The following is an 18,787-nucleotide window of genomic DNA, read 5'->3' on the forward strand; positions in this document are numbered from 1 at the left end:
TCTCGAGCGTGCTCCCCGCCTCCAGGACTTCGACTCAGACCCCTGAGAACGCTTCTCCTCCATTTCACCTCAGTTTCGAGTCCGCTTTTGTGCGGTCCAGTGCAGACATGACCTCGGACGACCTGCGCGCTTCGCTCGATGACAAAAGATGCTTTGCGAATGCGAGATCGAGCAGGAGAGCTGGAAGTCACGACATGGAATTCCGGCGCGGAAGCTCTTTCGGGACCCGGCGAGCTCCACAGAGCAGCGAGTTCGCACTGACGTCGTATTTGTTTCGTTTATTCTTCCACTTTGGTCGTTTGGCTTATTCGACAAGTCGTCGGTCTGGTGATTTTTCCTTTGTGGACGAACTGATGTTGAGTCCTTTGTCACATTTTCATTACCGACTGACGAGCACAATAGTGCGCCTGCGGCTCATTATGAGAAGAAGTCAACGTCAAGACGTATCCGGGCGTAGATTACGTCCTGACGCGAAACTCTCTCACTCGTCATCCACATTCGCAAGAAAGCTCTCCTCCTCCCCACAGAGATATGCGCGTATGTAAAGCACGAGTTTCGCGCCGACGGCGTCAGCAAACAAGAACTCCTCTGTCGACCACAGGGGAACGATTGCGAAAGCTATCTGAGTCGCCAGTGGACACTGATAAGTTGACACTGACATCGTTTTTAACCCGATTAGTATTATTAATTATTAGGTACTCAATTTGTTGTATCGGGGAACTCACAGGAACGCAATCCCATGAATCCATGTGGGCGCCCAAACCATGGGAAATGAGATGTGCGCAGCTAGAGCACGGCAGCGCTTCGATCGCGTGTTTGGAATTGTATGCTATTGTTGAGGTACTCTGACGTGTCGGGACTCGGAAGGAGATGGCAGTGGCGTGCATCTTCCACCATGAGTTACACTCCGCTCCTCCTGCAGAACCGCGACTCACAGATTGGGTTTTCTCCTGACAGAATTCAAGCGCAAGCCTAACCTGAACTCGAGATTCTACCGTTCTACCGGTCTTCGAACATACGCGCATACGTTTACTTATGGATTCGTTTCCTCGAACCTCCTGAAAGCTCTCCGACTTGGATTCCGCGGAAAGGATTTGTACTGGAGTACTTGACCAGGAAGTCATTGCATCCGCGACCCTCGACGACCAGTGGAATTCGAGCCATTCGTTGATGCTCGACCACCTGTGTCTCAGTCATGTTCCCTCTCTGTCGTTTCTCGAATTCGACTCGAGGAGCCCCGCCGCGCGAGCGCTCAACCTGCTTTGATATTTTCTTCCTGGATTAAATTATCATCCTCACAGTCATCAATCCACTTTGTCGAGGCTTGTTCTTGCTCCCAGACTTCAAGATCGAGAGTTCCGGCTCAGCAACGATAAAATATGACTTATTCCGGAAATGAACGGCCTCTCGCTTCCACGCCGCTTCCTCTACGCGTCAGACTCTTTGTACAGTTTTTAGATCATCTTGTCATCCCGAGGAATTGCGCGAGAGAACAGTGATACTTGCTCCCTCGGACAAGAAGTCGTCTCATCCACAATGTCGAGGCGAACAAGCAGGAATGAATGTCGTGAACTCGAGACATATGAAGAGCGACAAGACGGTCCGCTCATCGGAGCTCGGTCAGTGGGTCGGCCTCAATTCTGAACTCGGTACATGATCCCAATATCCCAGTACCGAACATTCGACTATTCCTGGAGCCGAAGAAGAATTCGGGAAAAGAGCAGGACCCTTCGCCGAAGGAGGGGGAAATTCGCTTCTTGGAAGAAAGAGACCTTCAAGCAATAAGCGAACTTTCCCTGGTAGGCAGCGGGAGGCAGCTGTAGGCAACGTGGCAAGCGCATCGAGCGAACTTCGATCGAGCTCGCTTCGGCGGAAATATTTCGAAACTGGAAATGTTCCGGAATTCCGTATGCTCTGGCCTATTGATCAGAATCGTGTTTCGACGAATTCATTCTTCCGTCCGTTCCGTACGCGCTGTCGTCAGCTCGGAAAGCTCACGGTAAACAGCTTCGTTTTGGAGTGGGGACGCACGGAAACGACGGAAATATTCCTCGGGACGATCAATGAATCGGGCAGCTCAGACCTTATTGACACGAAATGCAATGTGTGCGAACACTGGAAGCTCCTCTTCGAGTGTTTGTCGGCGATACCGGAGCCGTCGCGAAGCCTCGTCCTTGAGCTCGCAGGTACGAAGCTTTATCTTGACGGCGTCGGCTTCTGGACGGACGGGATTTGTTTCAGGACTCGCACCGTCCGCCGTGAGTTTCCCGGAATCGATATTCCAGATTGGCAGTTCTGATTTTCGACGACGTGACCTGAAAGTCGACTTCTGTAGGCTTAAATCGTCGACTCGGCGAAAGCTCGTATTGCCGAGCAATGCTTCAAGGAGCTGACACTTGGCTTCCGAGTGTAAAGCAGTGCGTCTCAGGCCGCACGTACACCTTTCTCGAAGACGAGCCTTTCGAAGCGCAGACATAGCCCGTCTGAAGACTTTGATGCGGAATCGCTCGCAGGCCAGAAGACACACATAATAGAAAGTCGGCGACGATATGACGTGACGTGCATGACACCATTCGAGACGCAAGCTTCTGACCCGCGGAAAATGCGACGGCTTTCTCGTTCGGAAGAGACAACTAATCCAATCATGCGTGAGCCATACGAATAAAATTTCCACTCGTCGGTCGGCTGGGAAACCAGCGATCGACGGTAAGAGCGCTTTGCGGTCTTCGACGGAGGCCGGTGAATCACGAAGAAAGCATCCTTAGGAAAGGTTTCCAATCAGGAGACCATCCTAATTCCCTCGTTGGCCGCCAAGAATAATGAGATTAGACCGGACACTGCCGGCCGCAATGCGCGTTCGGGACCGTAAACGAAGATACGTCGCTCACTCGAGCGCAGAGGCCCCGCCCCCGCGTAAGAGCAACGGCGGGATAATGAGCATCGCTCATTTGAAGATAGAAGAATTTAGAAATGTTTGCTGCTCTTACCGCGCGTTTCCCTTCCCTAATGAGGAGAATTCTTGGAAGAGATTTCCGACGCTACACTTCGCTTGCTCCGAGTTCGTCCTCGACAGCGCAACGTCACGATAACGCTGTCACGATCCGGTTGTCACGAGCCCAATCTCTGTGGAACGAAGAGCCCAATTACTCATTTCGGTTCACTTGGTTCGGCGCGTGACCTTTCGTAAGCATCATCCCATTCAAGATTCGATGGTTTATTATGCACGCTTGGCGGTGCGGCTCCAACTCGAAGAGCTGTCTTCGCATGGACAAGATAAGTTTCTCAGTCAGCGGCTTGGCAGATAGCCGCGACTCGCGTCAAGTCTGGGCTCCATAAATTTCGAGAGTGATAAAAACGGACGTCTTTCAGGTATCGATGTCGCCAGACAGCGACTTCTCAGTATCCGGTCGGGGGTCTCATTTTTCAAAGTACGGAATATCAGCACTAAACGACCCACCAGAGTACGGTTTCTGCTGAGCGAGCGGGGAACGATGATCTATCCTGTGAACGACACTATGTGCGCTTCGATACGTTCGGATCGTCTTCGTGAACTCATTCTGCACGTGTTCTTCACCTGTTTTCACTCCACTTGATATCGCTCTCGTTCGTTGGCGTACCACGTCTACTGATGAAAAATGGTCTCCGCGGCAGCTGGAGCCAACTTGATAAACTGCTGATATGTTTTGGGGGACTGCGAAGAGTTCTCGCGGAGGCGGACTTTCCATGGGATCTGTTTCGGACGGTTCTACGACATCCCTTCGCTCGATGTTTTCGTCATGAACATTACCCCTCCGGTCTCGAAGCGAAAACGCCAGTTGCTTAGGCGCTTTCCTCGGCTTCGCTCGAGGAAACACCCTCATTTGATATCCGGGCCTCCGCTTTGAATCCGAGCCAGTGCGCTCTTCAATCGCAGTCGTTTCGCGGTCTCACGCATTCCAATAGTACTTTGGCGAAGCGTGGACGAGAAATCTCCCTCAGCGCCTATTCACAGACACCGTCGGTCCGCCGTTGGCCTACTTGGCAACTTCGCAAGCCTGGCGTCATCCACTTGGAGCTGATTCCGTTCATGCGCGAAACGAGTGAAAAGCTCGCCCAGAAAGCGAGGAGAAGCCTCGCCGACATGAGCTGCTTTGCCTTTCCTCAACGGATATTCGCTTCAAATAAAGCCTCTCAGCTGACCTCCTCAAGTCGGCTGCTTGTTTAGTGTCCGAGAAGGTTCCCTCCCCTCGTTCCTGCCGGGTATGCATGGAGCCGTTTTCGCCGAACTATTTTTGTCGGAAGGTCATCTTATCAGCAACGTGCCATCTGATTCACCACCATAACGGCTTAGCTTCCGAATCGGGGTCGTTAGGGACGAGGTCTCCGAATAATCGGTTATTTTCCATTTTCACGTAATCCCAATACATCGCTCGATCGTTAAGCCACAAGCGGAGTCGTTTGATCCTTAATGGGTCCTGGTGGGTGGTTTCGATAAATGGAAGGGACACGGAGAATGACATGCCTTCTGGTCGCAGAATTCAAATATCCCGGGAATTTCCCACGCTCCGCCGCAACTCGTTAGAGCTGTCTCCGAAGTGGCCAGAATCCTCTTGACTCACATCAATTGTGATCCCGTCGAAGCTGTTGCCGTGAGAACTTTCTCTTCTGGGGGTTGAGATTTTTCTCCCTCTTTCTTTTATTTCCAACAGCAATCTCGGGGAGAACGCAATCCGCTCTTTTAATACTTTCCTCCCCGCCACCTAGCTTGTCTGCTCTCTGCTCCCTCGGCGGAGTATTTTGCTCTCGAGTGCTTTGCCAGCGGCATTCGGCTGCTCCGAGTGGAGCTTGGACTCGGGAACAATCTGCTGGACAAACGGGGAAACCGAGTGACGAACTTCCAGACGAAGAAACGGGCGGGCGAGCGAGGAACGGGTAGACGGATGAGCAGAGATACGAAGCTCGGACGGACGAACAGCTGGCCCGCGGAAGCAAGCAGACTTCCAAGCAGTGAGGTGAGGGCTCACCAGTCGCGGAATCATTCGCCCTCGGTTCTTTTCTCCGTCTCTGAGTTGTCGACAGAGGACTGAAAACGCCCGGGCGAGACTCGAGTTTGACTTGCTGGCACATACCGGTATGACCGACCAACATTCAAGTCACATCGAAGCCAGAATTCGAGAAGTTAATACTTGATTCTATTTCCGTAACTAGCCTCAAAGGAGCTCTTCAGTCCAAGAACTCCGCTCCGGACGGCCTGCTGTGTGAGTTCGGGGATGGGCTCGGACCCATGTAATTGTGCTTTTACGCGGAGATTTCAATCTCAACAAAACTTTCCGAGCATATGAGGAGTCCATCATCAACATCCTGTTAATGATTGCGATGCATGAAAAGTCATCTCTTCCCGAGGCGACGGGACTTTCCCAGGGGAGAATTCCGCCGGGAATGCGTCTGCCTAACCGGCTCGTCATTCGCCGTTGGAAGTGTGGTTCACTCGATGCTCCGCCGGAGTCTGACGCTGACATTCGATTGACCGAATTGACGCTCTTATCTGGTTTGTCCATGTTCGCACTCGCTTGAGTCTCATTGAAGTCTAGTCCATTCCATCGTTTGCATTCATTCATTCGTTCAATCATTCATTCATTCTGTCGTGTTCATTCGACAACGCGGGAGGGGTCTTCCATACGGGGGCCCTCAGGGAACTTGGTTTCCTGGGCAGTTAGCTTTCATTGAACCCTCAATTTATATTGATTCAATTCTCTAATAATGGAACCAAAGTTAATTCATTCATTCATTAATTTCCGAGTCTTGACCTCATTTGGTTCAATTTTCTTTGAATAAACCAAAAGGTGATTGATTCATTCATTCATTCCATTTGTAGAAGGAGGCACCGAACGTACGAATCCTTTCGCTGATTCGGTCATACGCCCGTCAGAAGGTTCTTTTCACATTCATGACCTTCATCTGAATAGCTCGGTCGTCAACGATTTCTGTCACTAGCACTAAGCTCCGGAGCCTCGAATTTCATTGTTCGAATAAATTCTGATTACTGGCGAAGGAATCCTACCGAACGACTGCGACTCCAGAGTTGACACCTGCGTGACTGGAAAGGATTCGGCACGGGCCCTCCCGATCGAATGTCTCGATCGTTCCTCGTTTTGAGCGAATTCAACAGCAGCTTCACGGAAAGAGCACGAGCTCGAACCATCTGTTTGCCCAAACGACCAATGGGGTATGGAGACCACGTCCCGCGGACAAAGGCGAATCGTTCCATCAGTCGAAAGAATGGGCGAGAGCGATGATTCGCGCCATTCAATCCGGGCTCAAATTGGAATTTCACCGCATTTCCGATGGCGCCTCGTTCTATTCGACAGCACGGAGCGCGAGCAGCTCCCAGGAATCTCGCCCCCAGCCTCGAGTGATTTATTCGGGGCACAAACGTGACAAATGATGGAGACTAAGCGTTTTTGACGATCCGTCCCAAGAGAAGAGAGAGGGTGGAACAAAGAGTTTGCTCGTGGCCGAGAGTCTGCCATTGGGTGAGTCCACCTCACACGACGGAAGTTCGCGGACTCCTGCAGGAAGAACTCCCACCTAGCCGTGAGAGTTCCGCCAGATGAATATGCGATCACTTCGGGCTCTGATAAAGCCGCAGCAAAGATTCTTTGTGGGGGGAGTACCGAAGGTTGAGCTAGAAGTAAGTTCCCGATCAGCACAAGTCTATGGCGAAGAGGCTCCGGTCGAATCAATATGAGCCCGAGTAAAGCTCGGGTCATGAAGACAATCGACAAAAACGGTCATTCGGCTCCTTGACATACGAGTGCAGGCAATTAATGTGTCGCGAGCTCGACCTGACACAGGGAAGGCGACCGTCGAGCTATCGAGAAAGGTCGTTGTCAAGGTCACTAAGTCATAAGTCATAAAGCTCTCCTTTGGATGGTTAATCCTCGAGATAATAGTTTATTACCTCCGGATACACTCGTCTCGCTTTTGTTTTCGTCTATCCGAGTATAATAGATGATGGAATAGCCCATGAGCGGGGAGTGTCTTAGGTGTAATCACCCCCTGCAAGAGAAACACGGAAATACCGTCGAGCTTGAATGGATGCGATGAATGGCAGCCGCCCTCCGGATCGATCCGAAAACGATGAGCAAGACTGAGGTCGAGCCGGTCGAAAATTCTTGAGTCCAGCCAACGGATGCTCATGGTACTGGAACGAGCTGAGACTCGACGTTTTGGTTTTCCAGCGTCTGGCACCGTGTCTGGACAATTTATCCGACGCGTTTCGATGTTGCTCGACTCCAAGCCATAAAACACGCAAGCCAGAACACGACCGAAGCGATTCTCGGGAACCGACTCGTGACTTCGTTACTTGTAGACGTGCGGACGATCAGCCGGTCAGCTAGTCGATTGTCGAAAAGGGAGGTCCTAGGCTGGGGAGAATCATGAAAAAACTCGAAACACGACGAAGAGATCGACAGAGAACTCGTCGATTGGCTCGACTGCGTAGACATGACTCCTCAATGGTCTTTCAGAAAGTCGACTACGAGTTTCGAAACATTTTCCCGGAACCGAGATCTCCGTGTGGCGAGCGCGGCGCGGGGCTATCCGGAGGAGGATTCCGGGGCGAGGCGGATTGTATGTATATGTATTAGTTCCCTCACATTGATTCACTATTCTAGTAGAGGATTGCGCGCGAAACGAATACCTTCCCCGGGAGCGTATCTGCTGCGTCCGTCGAGAATATGGATTCCGCGCGGGGTTCGTAATCGGGTCTGGAATGTTGGAGCGACTCGAACGTGGAGTTTTTGTGTGCGAAGTCGACGATGCTCTGCTCTTTGATTAGGTGCAGAAACGGATCCAGCTTGTCGAAGGAAAGGGAATAATCGACCAATCTTCGATGTTCACCGACCTATCGAACACCTGATTAGTTCATTTGAACGCTTCTACGCTCTTCGTGCGGGACATTCCCCGGATAGTAATTCCCGGCAGAGTTTCGACCGAAAAACTCAAGGGAGCATTCTGGCTCTACCTGACATCGAAATTCTGCAGGCCAACGCCGGAAACCTGCGCGGACCTCTTCATCGGCCGGGCCTCAGAGAGGAAATGTTCAGCGTTGGAGCCGAACCGAAACTCAGGCGCATTCGGCCGCGGGTGCTTCTGAGGCGAAACTGCGGACGAGCTCCGTAAAATACTTGCGTGCGCCTCCCGCTGGATGCTCAAATGGCCGGAAACAAATTTTACTGCGAAAGTCTCAGAGAGCGAAGTGTATCACGCCGCGGCGTCGAAAATTTATGTATACGATGAGAGGTTTCCAATTGGGAGCGTCGTGCTCCCACAGTACGGGTAACCTTTTTATGTACCGGGGAAACGATTGCCACCGTATTCCTCTCGATGGACGGCGAATCCATATGGTCGATTGAGTGTGGGAACTATTTTAGGGATGAGGATGGAAGACGATGGGATGTGCCCAGACTGGGGATGACCGCAGCCCTTCGGAACCTTTAGAGTTGCTCCAGATTCAAGGTGGGGTTTTCGAGCCGCGAGACGCACACACGCTCCGAACAACCGAACTAAAAGAAGAAGAAGCTTCATGCCGGCAACGACGAAATCTGCACAGCTATCAAGAGCCGACCGAAGCAATCAAATCGAATTCTCGCTATGCATAGTCAAGACCAAGGTCAGACCGTTACCCTGTGACGGGGCAAATCGAAATCTTCTGTCGATGAAATGGGTGATTACGCGTAGGGGAATTCTGCCCGGCTCCTAATCGTGGATTGTCGCGGAGCAGATCGGCGATGCGTTGCCCCTTTCTGAAATTCACTCAATACAGTTTGAGGGCTCCAGCATTTAGCGAGACGAAATTCACAGAAGAGCCATCCTTGTTGACTCGGCGCGGCGTTACTCGCATCGAGTGAGACAGACCATCAGCGTAACTCCTGAAATCTGCTTATCGGGAAAGCAGGTCGACCTCAATCTGTCTGCAACTCGTTCTGCAAGCTGCGTCACGGATGACATGGCGCCGACCGTCATCGCCTGAAGATTGATTACCGATCACTTTTGGTGAAACCTCGCATGGGCGAATGTTCTTCTGCGGGCAGCGCGTCGTTCTCCGATCTGAAGGAGATGAAACTTCTGTGAGAGAGTCGTTCGAGTCAGCGAAGACCTGTCAATAAATTGCAGACAAGACCTCCCGGTGTGTTTAAGAGGCAATACCAGGAGACTCTCCGACGCGACGTCTTAAGCGTCGTCGTAGTCACGAAACTGGGGATTTCGACTGTCGTCGAGAGAGCCACATAGAATTCCCGAAGTACAGGATGGCTCTCAGAAGCGGGCGACGAGGAAGGCGCGAGAAAGCGGGACGGATCAGCTAAGAGAGGTCTGAGGAGGAAGAGATCGGAAGCGACGAAAGTAAACGAGGAAGTAGACCGAGACGAAATATGAGTAAACAGGGGAATAGGGAGGGGAATGAGGACAACCGAGACGCGTAAGCAAAGGAATTCGGGATGAGAAGTGAAGGAGATGGAAAACGAGGCCAGCGAGGCGAGGCGATCCAGAAGAAAAATGGCGAGGAGGCGACGCGGAAGAGAGAAGGAAGAGGGGTAGAAATGGGGGAGGAGTATATGATCCTCAAGTCTCGATGCTTGTGATCCCTGGCCGCCGACGAGTCTGGAAGAGTATCGATGTCGAATTCCTGACTACCCGGATCGCCTGAGCTCTACTGGGAGAACTCACTCGAGAGGGCAAATATCGAGGGGGAAGAAGCAGAACATTGGACGATGAGGGAAACAGCGAGAAACAGATGCAACAGGGAACAGCCGAGGTGATAGGGGTCTTCAAACGCAATGTCACCATGAGGAACGCCACCTGAGCCTCGCGTCATCCGAAAACAATAGCGCCGATTTTTTGGGCTCTCTTATTCCTCCCTCGAGCCTGCTGCTCTCCGACTTGTGGAGAGAAGGCGATACGAAGGCTAGGGCGAGTAGCCGGGCGAAGGGCAGGTAAGCTCGGACGAAAACGAGCAGATGTCATGTCTTTCGTCTCCCACGTATCCGTGACGGCGCTCGGCAAACAAGGTGCGCCAACCGCAACGGAGAAACGAAGCTCTTCTCCATGGCTATCACCAAGCGTGTTTCCCCTTTTTTCGTTCAGCAATACGTAACCCTCGGTACACTGGATCTCTGATGCTAGTCGGGCTTTTTTTCTTCAGTTAGCTCTGCGTGGAGGAAAACTCATCACAACGACAATCCGACGCGGCGCGGCTGTCCCGTAAGGAGCTCATGAAAGAATTGAGATGAGAAACTGATCCGATCGTGGAAATGGCGCAGTATCATTCATTGTCCTGCAGCAGATTTTCCCTCATCCACCGGATTCGTGTGCATTACCTCATTTGGGACTCTCATCCGACGATCCGAAAAGGGGCAGAAAACACGATTCTCGTTGCCCTGGCGGTGTTCTGCATGAAATGGGTCTGAGACGATTCTCGGCGGTCATAGAATCTACTCTGAGCTTATGCTAAGTCCTGATTCCTGATTCTCAGTCCTAAGATGGACGACTCTGATAACGATCCGGCCAGGATACACGGCTAAGGGACGAAACATTCCGAATGAATGATAGAATCTTTATGTCATACTGAGCAGCGAAGCAGCGCAGGCCTGAAGTCGTGCGGGGCCGTGGGTGGCGAATGACAGAGCGTAGTCGATTCCTCTCCCACTGGTCAATCCCAGTAGGAAGGTTTCAGGCAGCGCGCAGATAAACTGTGGTAGCCTACCTGAGTTAGACTTCCGGTATCCGTGAAAACCTCTGTTCGGTCAGCGTTGGGCTCTGCTGGCGTTTCGTCCCCCTCAGGCCACTTCAGTAGGCCCGGTTCGTGTGGAGGGGATTGAGTCATTTTCGGAACCCCGTCGATCGACTCATCGAACCCGAGATCGATGGTTAGTGGGAGCCAAGTCCAAATCTCGATCCATCCCGGTTTGGTCCCCTGAAACTCGTTCGCTCCACCACCTCTGCAGAGCTTCCCATATTTGTGCACGGATGTCATGAGCGGATCAAAGCGGGTCGAGCTTTGTTCTGGGCAAATATTTACCAAATCTGGAGCTGTGGACACATTGGTAAACTCGCTCGTTTGAGCCGCCGCCACCGCAATTGCGGGAAATCGTAGCGCGCGATCAGAGTAATAAACCGAATTCAGGAGTCGTTCCACGCATTTTCGATCCTAATCGCTGGCTTTCTCCAAAGTTCTCGGGGATCAGAGCTCCGGAGACTTGGAACCTCATCGAGAGACGTGCTCCGAATTCGGGCCTGATAAGCCCCGGGGCGAAACGATATGAGTCGTCGATTGCAATCAGTGCCTTTGTGAGAAAATTCCCTGGACGGCATATCGACATTGATGTCGGACACATGTTGTCGATTGTCGACGGGGATCGGGGGAGCTGAACGAGCCGTCGCGTCGATCAAATGTTTTAGAGCTTGATGCTCCGTCAAGAGCAACGATTCTTTCTCATTGAGCTTACGGTGTCGACAGGTCAAGAACGAAAGCCACCAATTCCTTCGATGATTAGACTAATGACAGCTTCTTTGTCCACTTCAGATCCACTTCAGTCCATCTGAGGGAAACATGAGTGTACGGCAAACATAATCTATTGAGGTGAGTCGATTCCACCGGGAGATGTGAGGAATTCGGAAGTGGACTAGCTCCGAGCTCGCAGGCCGGATGAGCGATTCCTGAGAGATGAAACGGAAACAGAACGCGTGGGGGAATGCTATCAGTTATCCAGAACATGAGCAACCATGTCACCAAACGTTCCGGACTGGAAACGAAGAAAAATACTCACGGAGCTCAGGGATCTCCTCTTCATGCCGCTATTTTTCGCCTACATGGGAAAGTCAAAATCCCGTCTTTGGGTAGGATCCCAGTTCCCGTCCCCGTTTCCCGTCTTCGTGAGACTCACGGCCGAATCCCTCGGAGAGCTCTCCGCTCCCCAGTTCTATCCGATGACCCAATGCTCAAACGGGAGGGTGTTCCCTAGGTGTCACGGAATTGAAACTCATGTAGATTAATCACTAGGTTCGGAACTAACATACCGGGACCGTTTCCATTGGTGTGATCATATAAGTGGATCTGTTTCACCCATGCTAATTAGTGTATATGCGCTTCGTTACCCAAGTACGGACAAACACTATCGGACTTCGCCAGCGCCTGTAACTCGACTCCTGACCAGCACGCAGCGCGCTAATGAAAAAATTCGGGCCAGCCCGCTCTCTGCCGAATACATTAATGACCGAGCGGCAAAACCGCGCCGAGTCCTTACTTTTCCAGCCGGATGGCTCCCGTTCGTTAAAGCGATGCCATTCGAAGTTTTGCCTAAAAACAGTAAAATGTGTGGTCAGTTGAGATATTGGAAGAGCTGCGCTCCTTCCTTCCAGTCCTGAATTTTTCGGAACACTCGCTGGTCGCTTCAAAAACCAAACTTACCTGCTTATCGAATTCGAGATAAGCATTACCAGAGGCGTTTCGTCGTTTGAGGGCAATCCCCCCTGAGCCATTCAGTTTGCTTCGATTGGCTCTGAGTGAACGGAGTTCGGGAAAACGAGATGAACTACTTCATTTGAATTGTTTGGAAGCGACTGTCAACGCTTGTGCTCACATCAAAGCAAGCGTGCTCTTAAATCGCTCACATCTTCGCAATCAAACAGTCGGGCGGTCGGACAGTCAGACGTCTCTAGACAACCGATTTCATTGTTTCATCTGGCGCGGGGAAAAGCACGTCGACTTCATTCTTGTCCTCGACAATGAATTCTGGCCTCGTTCCAAAACCGTGGCTTGATCGCTCATGCTGGTCGGATGGTTATTTATCCGCCTATCCTAGGGGAAATTCTCAGAGCCACACAATGTAGTGCTCCATCGATGGAAATCGATCATCCCTTTGCGGAAATTAGTTCGGCCGAACATTGTCTCCACCAAGGTTCCTTGGGGGTCCCCGTTCTACATATATCATGCCGAATATTTCCCGGACGACCTTCTGCCTCGAGCCTCTAGCGATTGTACCCAGAGTCTCCCGTGGACGATGCCGTCTTTCCGATCGCGGACTTTAGGTCCATTCCTGGCGCAGATCATTTGGATAGCCTCTGGGCTTCATTTTAAAAAAAATCCCCTGGCTAGAACTTTTGACGGGTTCGGATCTAACTCTTCACATTGGGAATCTTGGAAGATTAAGGGGGACGAGCATGGACCGGCACAAGCGACTGCCATCTCTGTAAATGGGGCGCCGGAATCCTCATGAAATCCGCTTACAATCTTTACCCAGCCCGGAATCCCTCGACGGATCACGCGCCATTCCCGTAACTTCTATGTTTTCCATTTGGCAAGAACCAGGATGAGTCCCCCTGGCAATAATTAGGATCCAGTCTTCCCATCGCGAGTTCTCGTCTGTTCGAATCTCTCGCCGTCTTCTCGGGAACGCAGGGATCGGAACTTTCCGAGGTTCACTGAATCTTCGCGAATGCTTTCGCGACTTCAAAGAGTGAGGGCTAAACTGAAAATCCGAAGTAGAATCGTTCTCAACATGTCAGTAGTAATTTATGTGAATACTTACAATATTACGTGGATCGAACGGATGTGACGTGCTTGACGGGGCTCCTGACGAGCAAATATTTTGAGGACTGTCTTTACCTCCGCGTCGGCATAAGACTCTTCCGGATTTCCCGACGGAGCGAGTAACTCACCACGCGCTGCTATTCGAACAATGAGTTCGCCGGAGCCGTTCGAACGCATACAATACGTCGGATTATTATTGAAGCCAGGTGCGAGGCTCCTGGGGGGCCGAAATCTCCTGTGTGCGTATGAAAATTATCCGAAAGCTCCAGAATCAGTGCTGGAAAGCCGCGGAATTCCGCTTTCGGAGCTCGGACCTTATTGCTTCCGCTGGAACTGTTAAGCACGAAGTTGAGCCGGTAATGCACTCCATTCCTCCGCGTCACGGAACTGTTGCGCGCGAGACTCGTCGCAGTCTCTGAGCAAGTCATTCCGGGAGAGCTGATTGTGCCGACTTTTTTTGCCGAGCACCGATGGGGATTCATTTGCACGTCCGCAAAATGTTCATCAAACATCCGTCCCCTTGTTGGACAAAGTGTTTCAACAGACATGCCGGCCGTCGAGCCTGGATCATTATCTTTCGGCGGCGGCAGCGAATCAATACTCCCAGACTTGTACAAAATATATTTACATGAATTCGTGGCGTGATCTGAATTCCTCCGTGAGCAGCCCGTGAGGTGCTTTGACCGGTATCCAGCCAATCAACGGAATTCTACTGGCGGAGTGGCTGCGCGGATGGACCCCAGACTGCAACGACTCGAGTCCGAAAGACAGCACTCGACATGAACGAATACGCGCCGACGATCTAATTCGATTGTCTCGTTTTCGCTTTCAGGTGAATTCCGGCCTCGAGGAGCAACATGGAAGTCAACTGCACTGGACTCTCGAATACCACCACGGTATGTGGCGGTCAGGCGGCCGAGGCGGACTTCCTGCTGCAGACAGTGCGGTTCGTGTTCCAACAAGTGTTGGTGCCATGCGTGGCGGTTTTCGGAATCGTCTTCAATTCGCTGACGATGATCATCATGACTCGGAGGAGGATGCGCAGCTCGACGAACAACTACTTGGCTGCGTTGGCGACGGCCGACTGCCTCTATCTCATCTGCACGATTTTGCTCAGCCTGCAGCACCAGTTCGCCGGCAGAGATCCGACGTACAACCTGTACCGGCGATTCAAACCGCTGATGCTCCTGCTCGTGGATACGTCTCAGAACACTTCCGTATGGCTCACCGTAACGTTCACGATCGAACGATACATTGCCGTATGTCATCCGATGCGCGGCAAAGTCCTGTGCACCGAGTCGCGTTCGAGGAAAGTCATACTCGTCGTCCTGCTCTACACGACCGTACTGACCCTTCCGACGTATTTCGAGTACAAGATTAGCGAGGAGCTCAACGACCGAAACGAGACCATCGCCGTCGTGGAGGTCTCGGATCTCGGAGCCGATTATCTGTACCAGACGGTCTACTATTGGCTGACGGTTGTCATGAACACGATCCTGCCGTTGCTGATTCTGATCGTGTTCAACTCGTTCCTGATCCGCTCGGTGCACCTATCCCGACGCCAACGGAAGACCATGACTCTGAGACAGCGTCCCGACTCGGCCAGAGATCCGAGCAGTCAGGAGAACAAGATCACGGTGATGTTGATAGCCGTCGTGGTACTGTTCCTGCTGTGCCAGCTGCCGCAAGCGGGACTTCTCATTTACTCGATCGTTGACGACGAATCGACGTACACCCGCCTCTTGGGAAACGTGTTCAATTTCCTCGTATGCGTGAATGCGTCCGGGAATTTCGTTCTTTACTGTCTGCTGAGCAACAAGTACCGTCGAACGTTCTTCAACATGTTCTTCCCCTGCTGTCAGACCTACATCAACCCGCTGCTTCATTCGGTCTACGGCCAGTATCATAACAGCACGACGGACGACAGTCCCGGAGCGAATCGGAGACTCAGCAGTTGCCGTCTCGCGCGAAGCAGTTCAGGGGGCACTGTGACAGATGGCGCCGCGAACCACCTGCTCTCCGTTCCGGGTCGACCACCTGCTTTGAGCAATAACAATGTGAGCGGACAGCAGCAGCAGCAACAACAGCAGCAGCAGCAGCAAAATCAAACTCAACAGCAGCAGCAGCAGCAACATCGGAACGGACGTCCCATGAACAGAGGCGTATCGCTTCCGGAAAGTTCCTTTTGGACGAGAATTCGTTTGGGTTCTCGATTGAAAAATCGATCGACTAAATCAGTTCGGGACCAGAAACGGAACGGCGGTCAAAGTGGAGGCAACAATAAAGAGTGCGTCGTCATTGTGACCGATGCTCCTCCGGACGAGAATCGAAAAGAGAATCCTGAGGTCTAGTTTTTTTCCCTAGAAAAGCCGTCACGTCCGCAGTCTGAATGTTCTAGATATTCTCCCGAGAAGTTCACGCACGCCTCCTTGCCGATTCCTGTTGGAGGGGCTGAGGACGGAAGCTACGAAATCGTACACATATGTAAATAATGATATGTCACTATGTTGTTGAATGTGGATGAGTTTTGCGGTATAAATGGAAGACATTTTTGGACTGTCACAGCCAACAAATGCTCACCCTTGTGCATAGTACCCGGATTACCAGTCGATCTTTCAGATGCTCGATCGAGTCGGAGAGTAAACAAAAAGAAATGGCCTAGCAATAGACAGATTGTATGAGTATAAGCCTCGAGTGGAGATCGTCACGCATTGTAAATATGTCTAGAAACTCGCGCAGAGTCTTTGTCTTCATGTACAAATACTCAGCGAATCTCAGCTGCAACACTCCCCACAGAGTCCCGGAGACTCTTTCGGACGCCGGACCGGCAACGTGTCCGGCTAGTCTGGACGCTTTCGGTCCCTGTCGAAAAATCCGTACTTAGACCCTCCAACTTGAAACAAGCAGAGCCTGGAGGCAGCTCGGGGGTCCGGGAGGAACGCTCGGGCGATCGACGCGACGGGACCAAGGTAAAGGAGTGAGCGAATACGCGACGGTCACTACGACGTCGAACGCTGTCAAAAGCGGAACCCACCATTGGGACAACCGCCGAATCGGGCGAAACCCACTCGAACTGGGTACCCTCACACACACAGGACGTCCGAGCATGGGAGAGCATTCCGCAGACGAGGTGAAGCCGAGCGATCGACTCGGAAACTGGGCAGAATCGGTTAGGGCTTGCCGGAACGTGTACAGACGAAAAACCGTGACGATGCGTGTACATAATGTTCAACTAGATAGACGTTACTTGAGGATGTGATCAATAAATCGAGTGCTACTTAATGATGTCTGGTCCATTTATTTTTCCCTCCTGAAGGATCGTCGGTGGTGTGCGGCGAGGGGGTTTCGGGGGATTCGAGGGGGAGGGGTACTGTAGCGTCGGGAATCCTCCCCGAGATAAAGTTAGCGAGGCGATTTCAGCGGTGTTGCTTCCCCTGATCGTTTCGAGTATTCCTCGCGCACCCCGACGGTGCACCGCAGTCGTGGATTTTAGCGACTATCCGGACTTTCCGGGGAAACCCTCTCCCGACGGAGAAGGCTCAGTACATTAGGACGTGCATTCCGTTGCCATCGGTTTTCCTTCACGTCTCGGATCTTGCTTCCGAGGGGGATTTCCCCCAGGTGCCGGAGAAAATCCGAGAGTCGGAGAAGTGTGACCGAGGAAACCCCCAAAATTCTCCCGACGGAAAGCCCTCCCCCAAAAGACAGCTAATGAAAAATCGGTTTCCGATCCGTCGTTCCAAGATCCCATCTTCCACGGCGAGATCTCAGCGGGCCCCGCGGATGCATCAAGTGCTCATCGCAGTAAATCGATTCCACTGTTCTGCGAGAGGGAGCCGGCGAGTTCGGAGAGGGAATCAGTGTTCTTCCGAAAGTGAGCGCCCCTTGTTCATGCGACCGAGCAAACATGGCTTGCAGTTCGATCATCCGTCCGGAGAACTGTAATGCTTGAGCTGAAACTTGTGAGTATACTCACCTGGCTCTGCATTTATCCAGCGGAGCGTGAGTTCACGTAGCGTACGCAGGGCTGTGACGGCAACAGTTACGCTTGACGCTCAGGTGAGCTGTCGGAATGGTCCGTGATACAATAAAAACAATTTAGGCGGAATTCGGTGCACCGAAGCATCGCGTCGGCTCTCTCGCATGACAGCGATCTCAGCTCGAAATTCTCGTTGTTGATCGTGTCGGTCGAGGAGTTGTCGTCAACAACACTGCCGAGATTGTTGTTGCTGACGCCGCCGCTGCTCTTGTTGATGGCGAGCTTGATAGGCTACGTCTCGCCGCTCCACATAGTAGGTTCAATATAATTTGACAGGGGATCCGATGTGTTGACGCGTCTCCGTTCACCCGACGGCTTTGTGCAGGAGCGGGGCAGACGTGTGGCGACGGCTGCCTGAAAGGGACAGCGAATCCGCAGGAAGGCGGCGGCGGTCGGCGCCGACCGGCGGCGTAAGGACAGGGAAAGCGGATCGAGAAGACTTTCTCAGTGGTGGTGACCACGGCGGCCGCAGCAGCAGCAGCAGAATCCACCGGACCGTAGAGCACTGACTGGCCTTGTGTCCTTTTTTCCTTCCGGGTTCCTCCTCGTGTGTGACGGAGCCATTGTCAAAAAGTCTTTAGCAGCTCCCTGAAGGCGATCACAGAAGGTGAACGAAGCGGAGAATCCTCACTGTGGCAGGCGACATCAACGGACTAAACACCACTCTTATCTCTGACACCATTAAAATGGTTTCTGCTCTCCCGTCCAGAGTAGTGAACTGTTCTTGCGCGTTGATTCGGTGATGACAGCAGAAAAGCTCATGAATTGAAAGGCGAAGCGGAGGAGCAGCCTTCATGTACCCGCCAGTCGGACCGACCGACCGACCGATCAATCAATCTGAGTGAGGAACAGTGAGGGAACGAACATCCCATTTCCAAAGTAAGTAACAATAATGAGGAATTCTGTGGGACCATGAAGTTTCCGGTGGAGACATGCTGGCTCCCGCTCCCTGCCCCGCTCTTCGGGACATTCTAGATCCAATCATCCCACCACAGTAAATAGGCCTTGCGTTGGACCTCCGTCACAGTCGCCCTTCCACATAATAATGTCCCTCCCTTTCCAAATATGAGAAATACGGAAAAAGGTCGTGCGAAAGGAGTTGAGGGGCGAGATTTGCACCGAGCGAGACTGCGTGGAGGGTCAGGACGAATGCCGCGAAGAATTCCGGCCCCCACGAC

General features: G+C 52.1%; 1 protein-coding gene across 1 annotated transcript; it reads left to right on the forward strand.

The window, feature by feature from the left end:
* Window positions 1-14,499: 14,499 nt before the first annotated feature.
* LOC100902568 (FMRFamide receptor-like) lies at window positions 14,500-15,921 on the forward strand. Its single transcript, XM_003748365.2, has one exon. The coding sequence runs from the start codon at window positions 14,584-14,586 to the stop codon at window positions 15,919-15,921; it is 1,338 nt and encodes a 445-aa protein (XP_003748413.2). The 5' UTR covers window positions 14,500-14,583.
* The last annotated feature ends 2,866 nt before the right edge of the window (window positions 15,922-18,787 follow it).

The sequence above is a fragment of the Galendromus occidentalis genome, unplaced genomic scaffold, assembly GCF_000255335.2.
Source record: "Galendromus occidentalis unplaced genomic scaffold, Mocc_1.1 scf7180000077530, whole genome shotgun sequence".
NCBI classification, from domain to species: Eukaryota; Metazoa; Arthropoda; class Arachnida; order Mesostigmata; family Phytoseiidae; genus Galendromus; species Galendromus occidentalis.

What these genes read in the sequence shown, in the direction of transcription:
- LOC100902568 (XM_003748365.2), top strand. Translation starts at nt 14,584, where the DNA reads ATGATCATCATGACTCGGAGGAGGATGCGCAGCTCGACGAACAACTAC.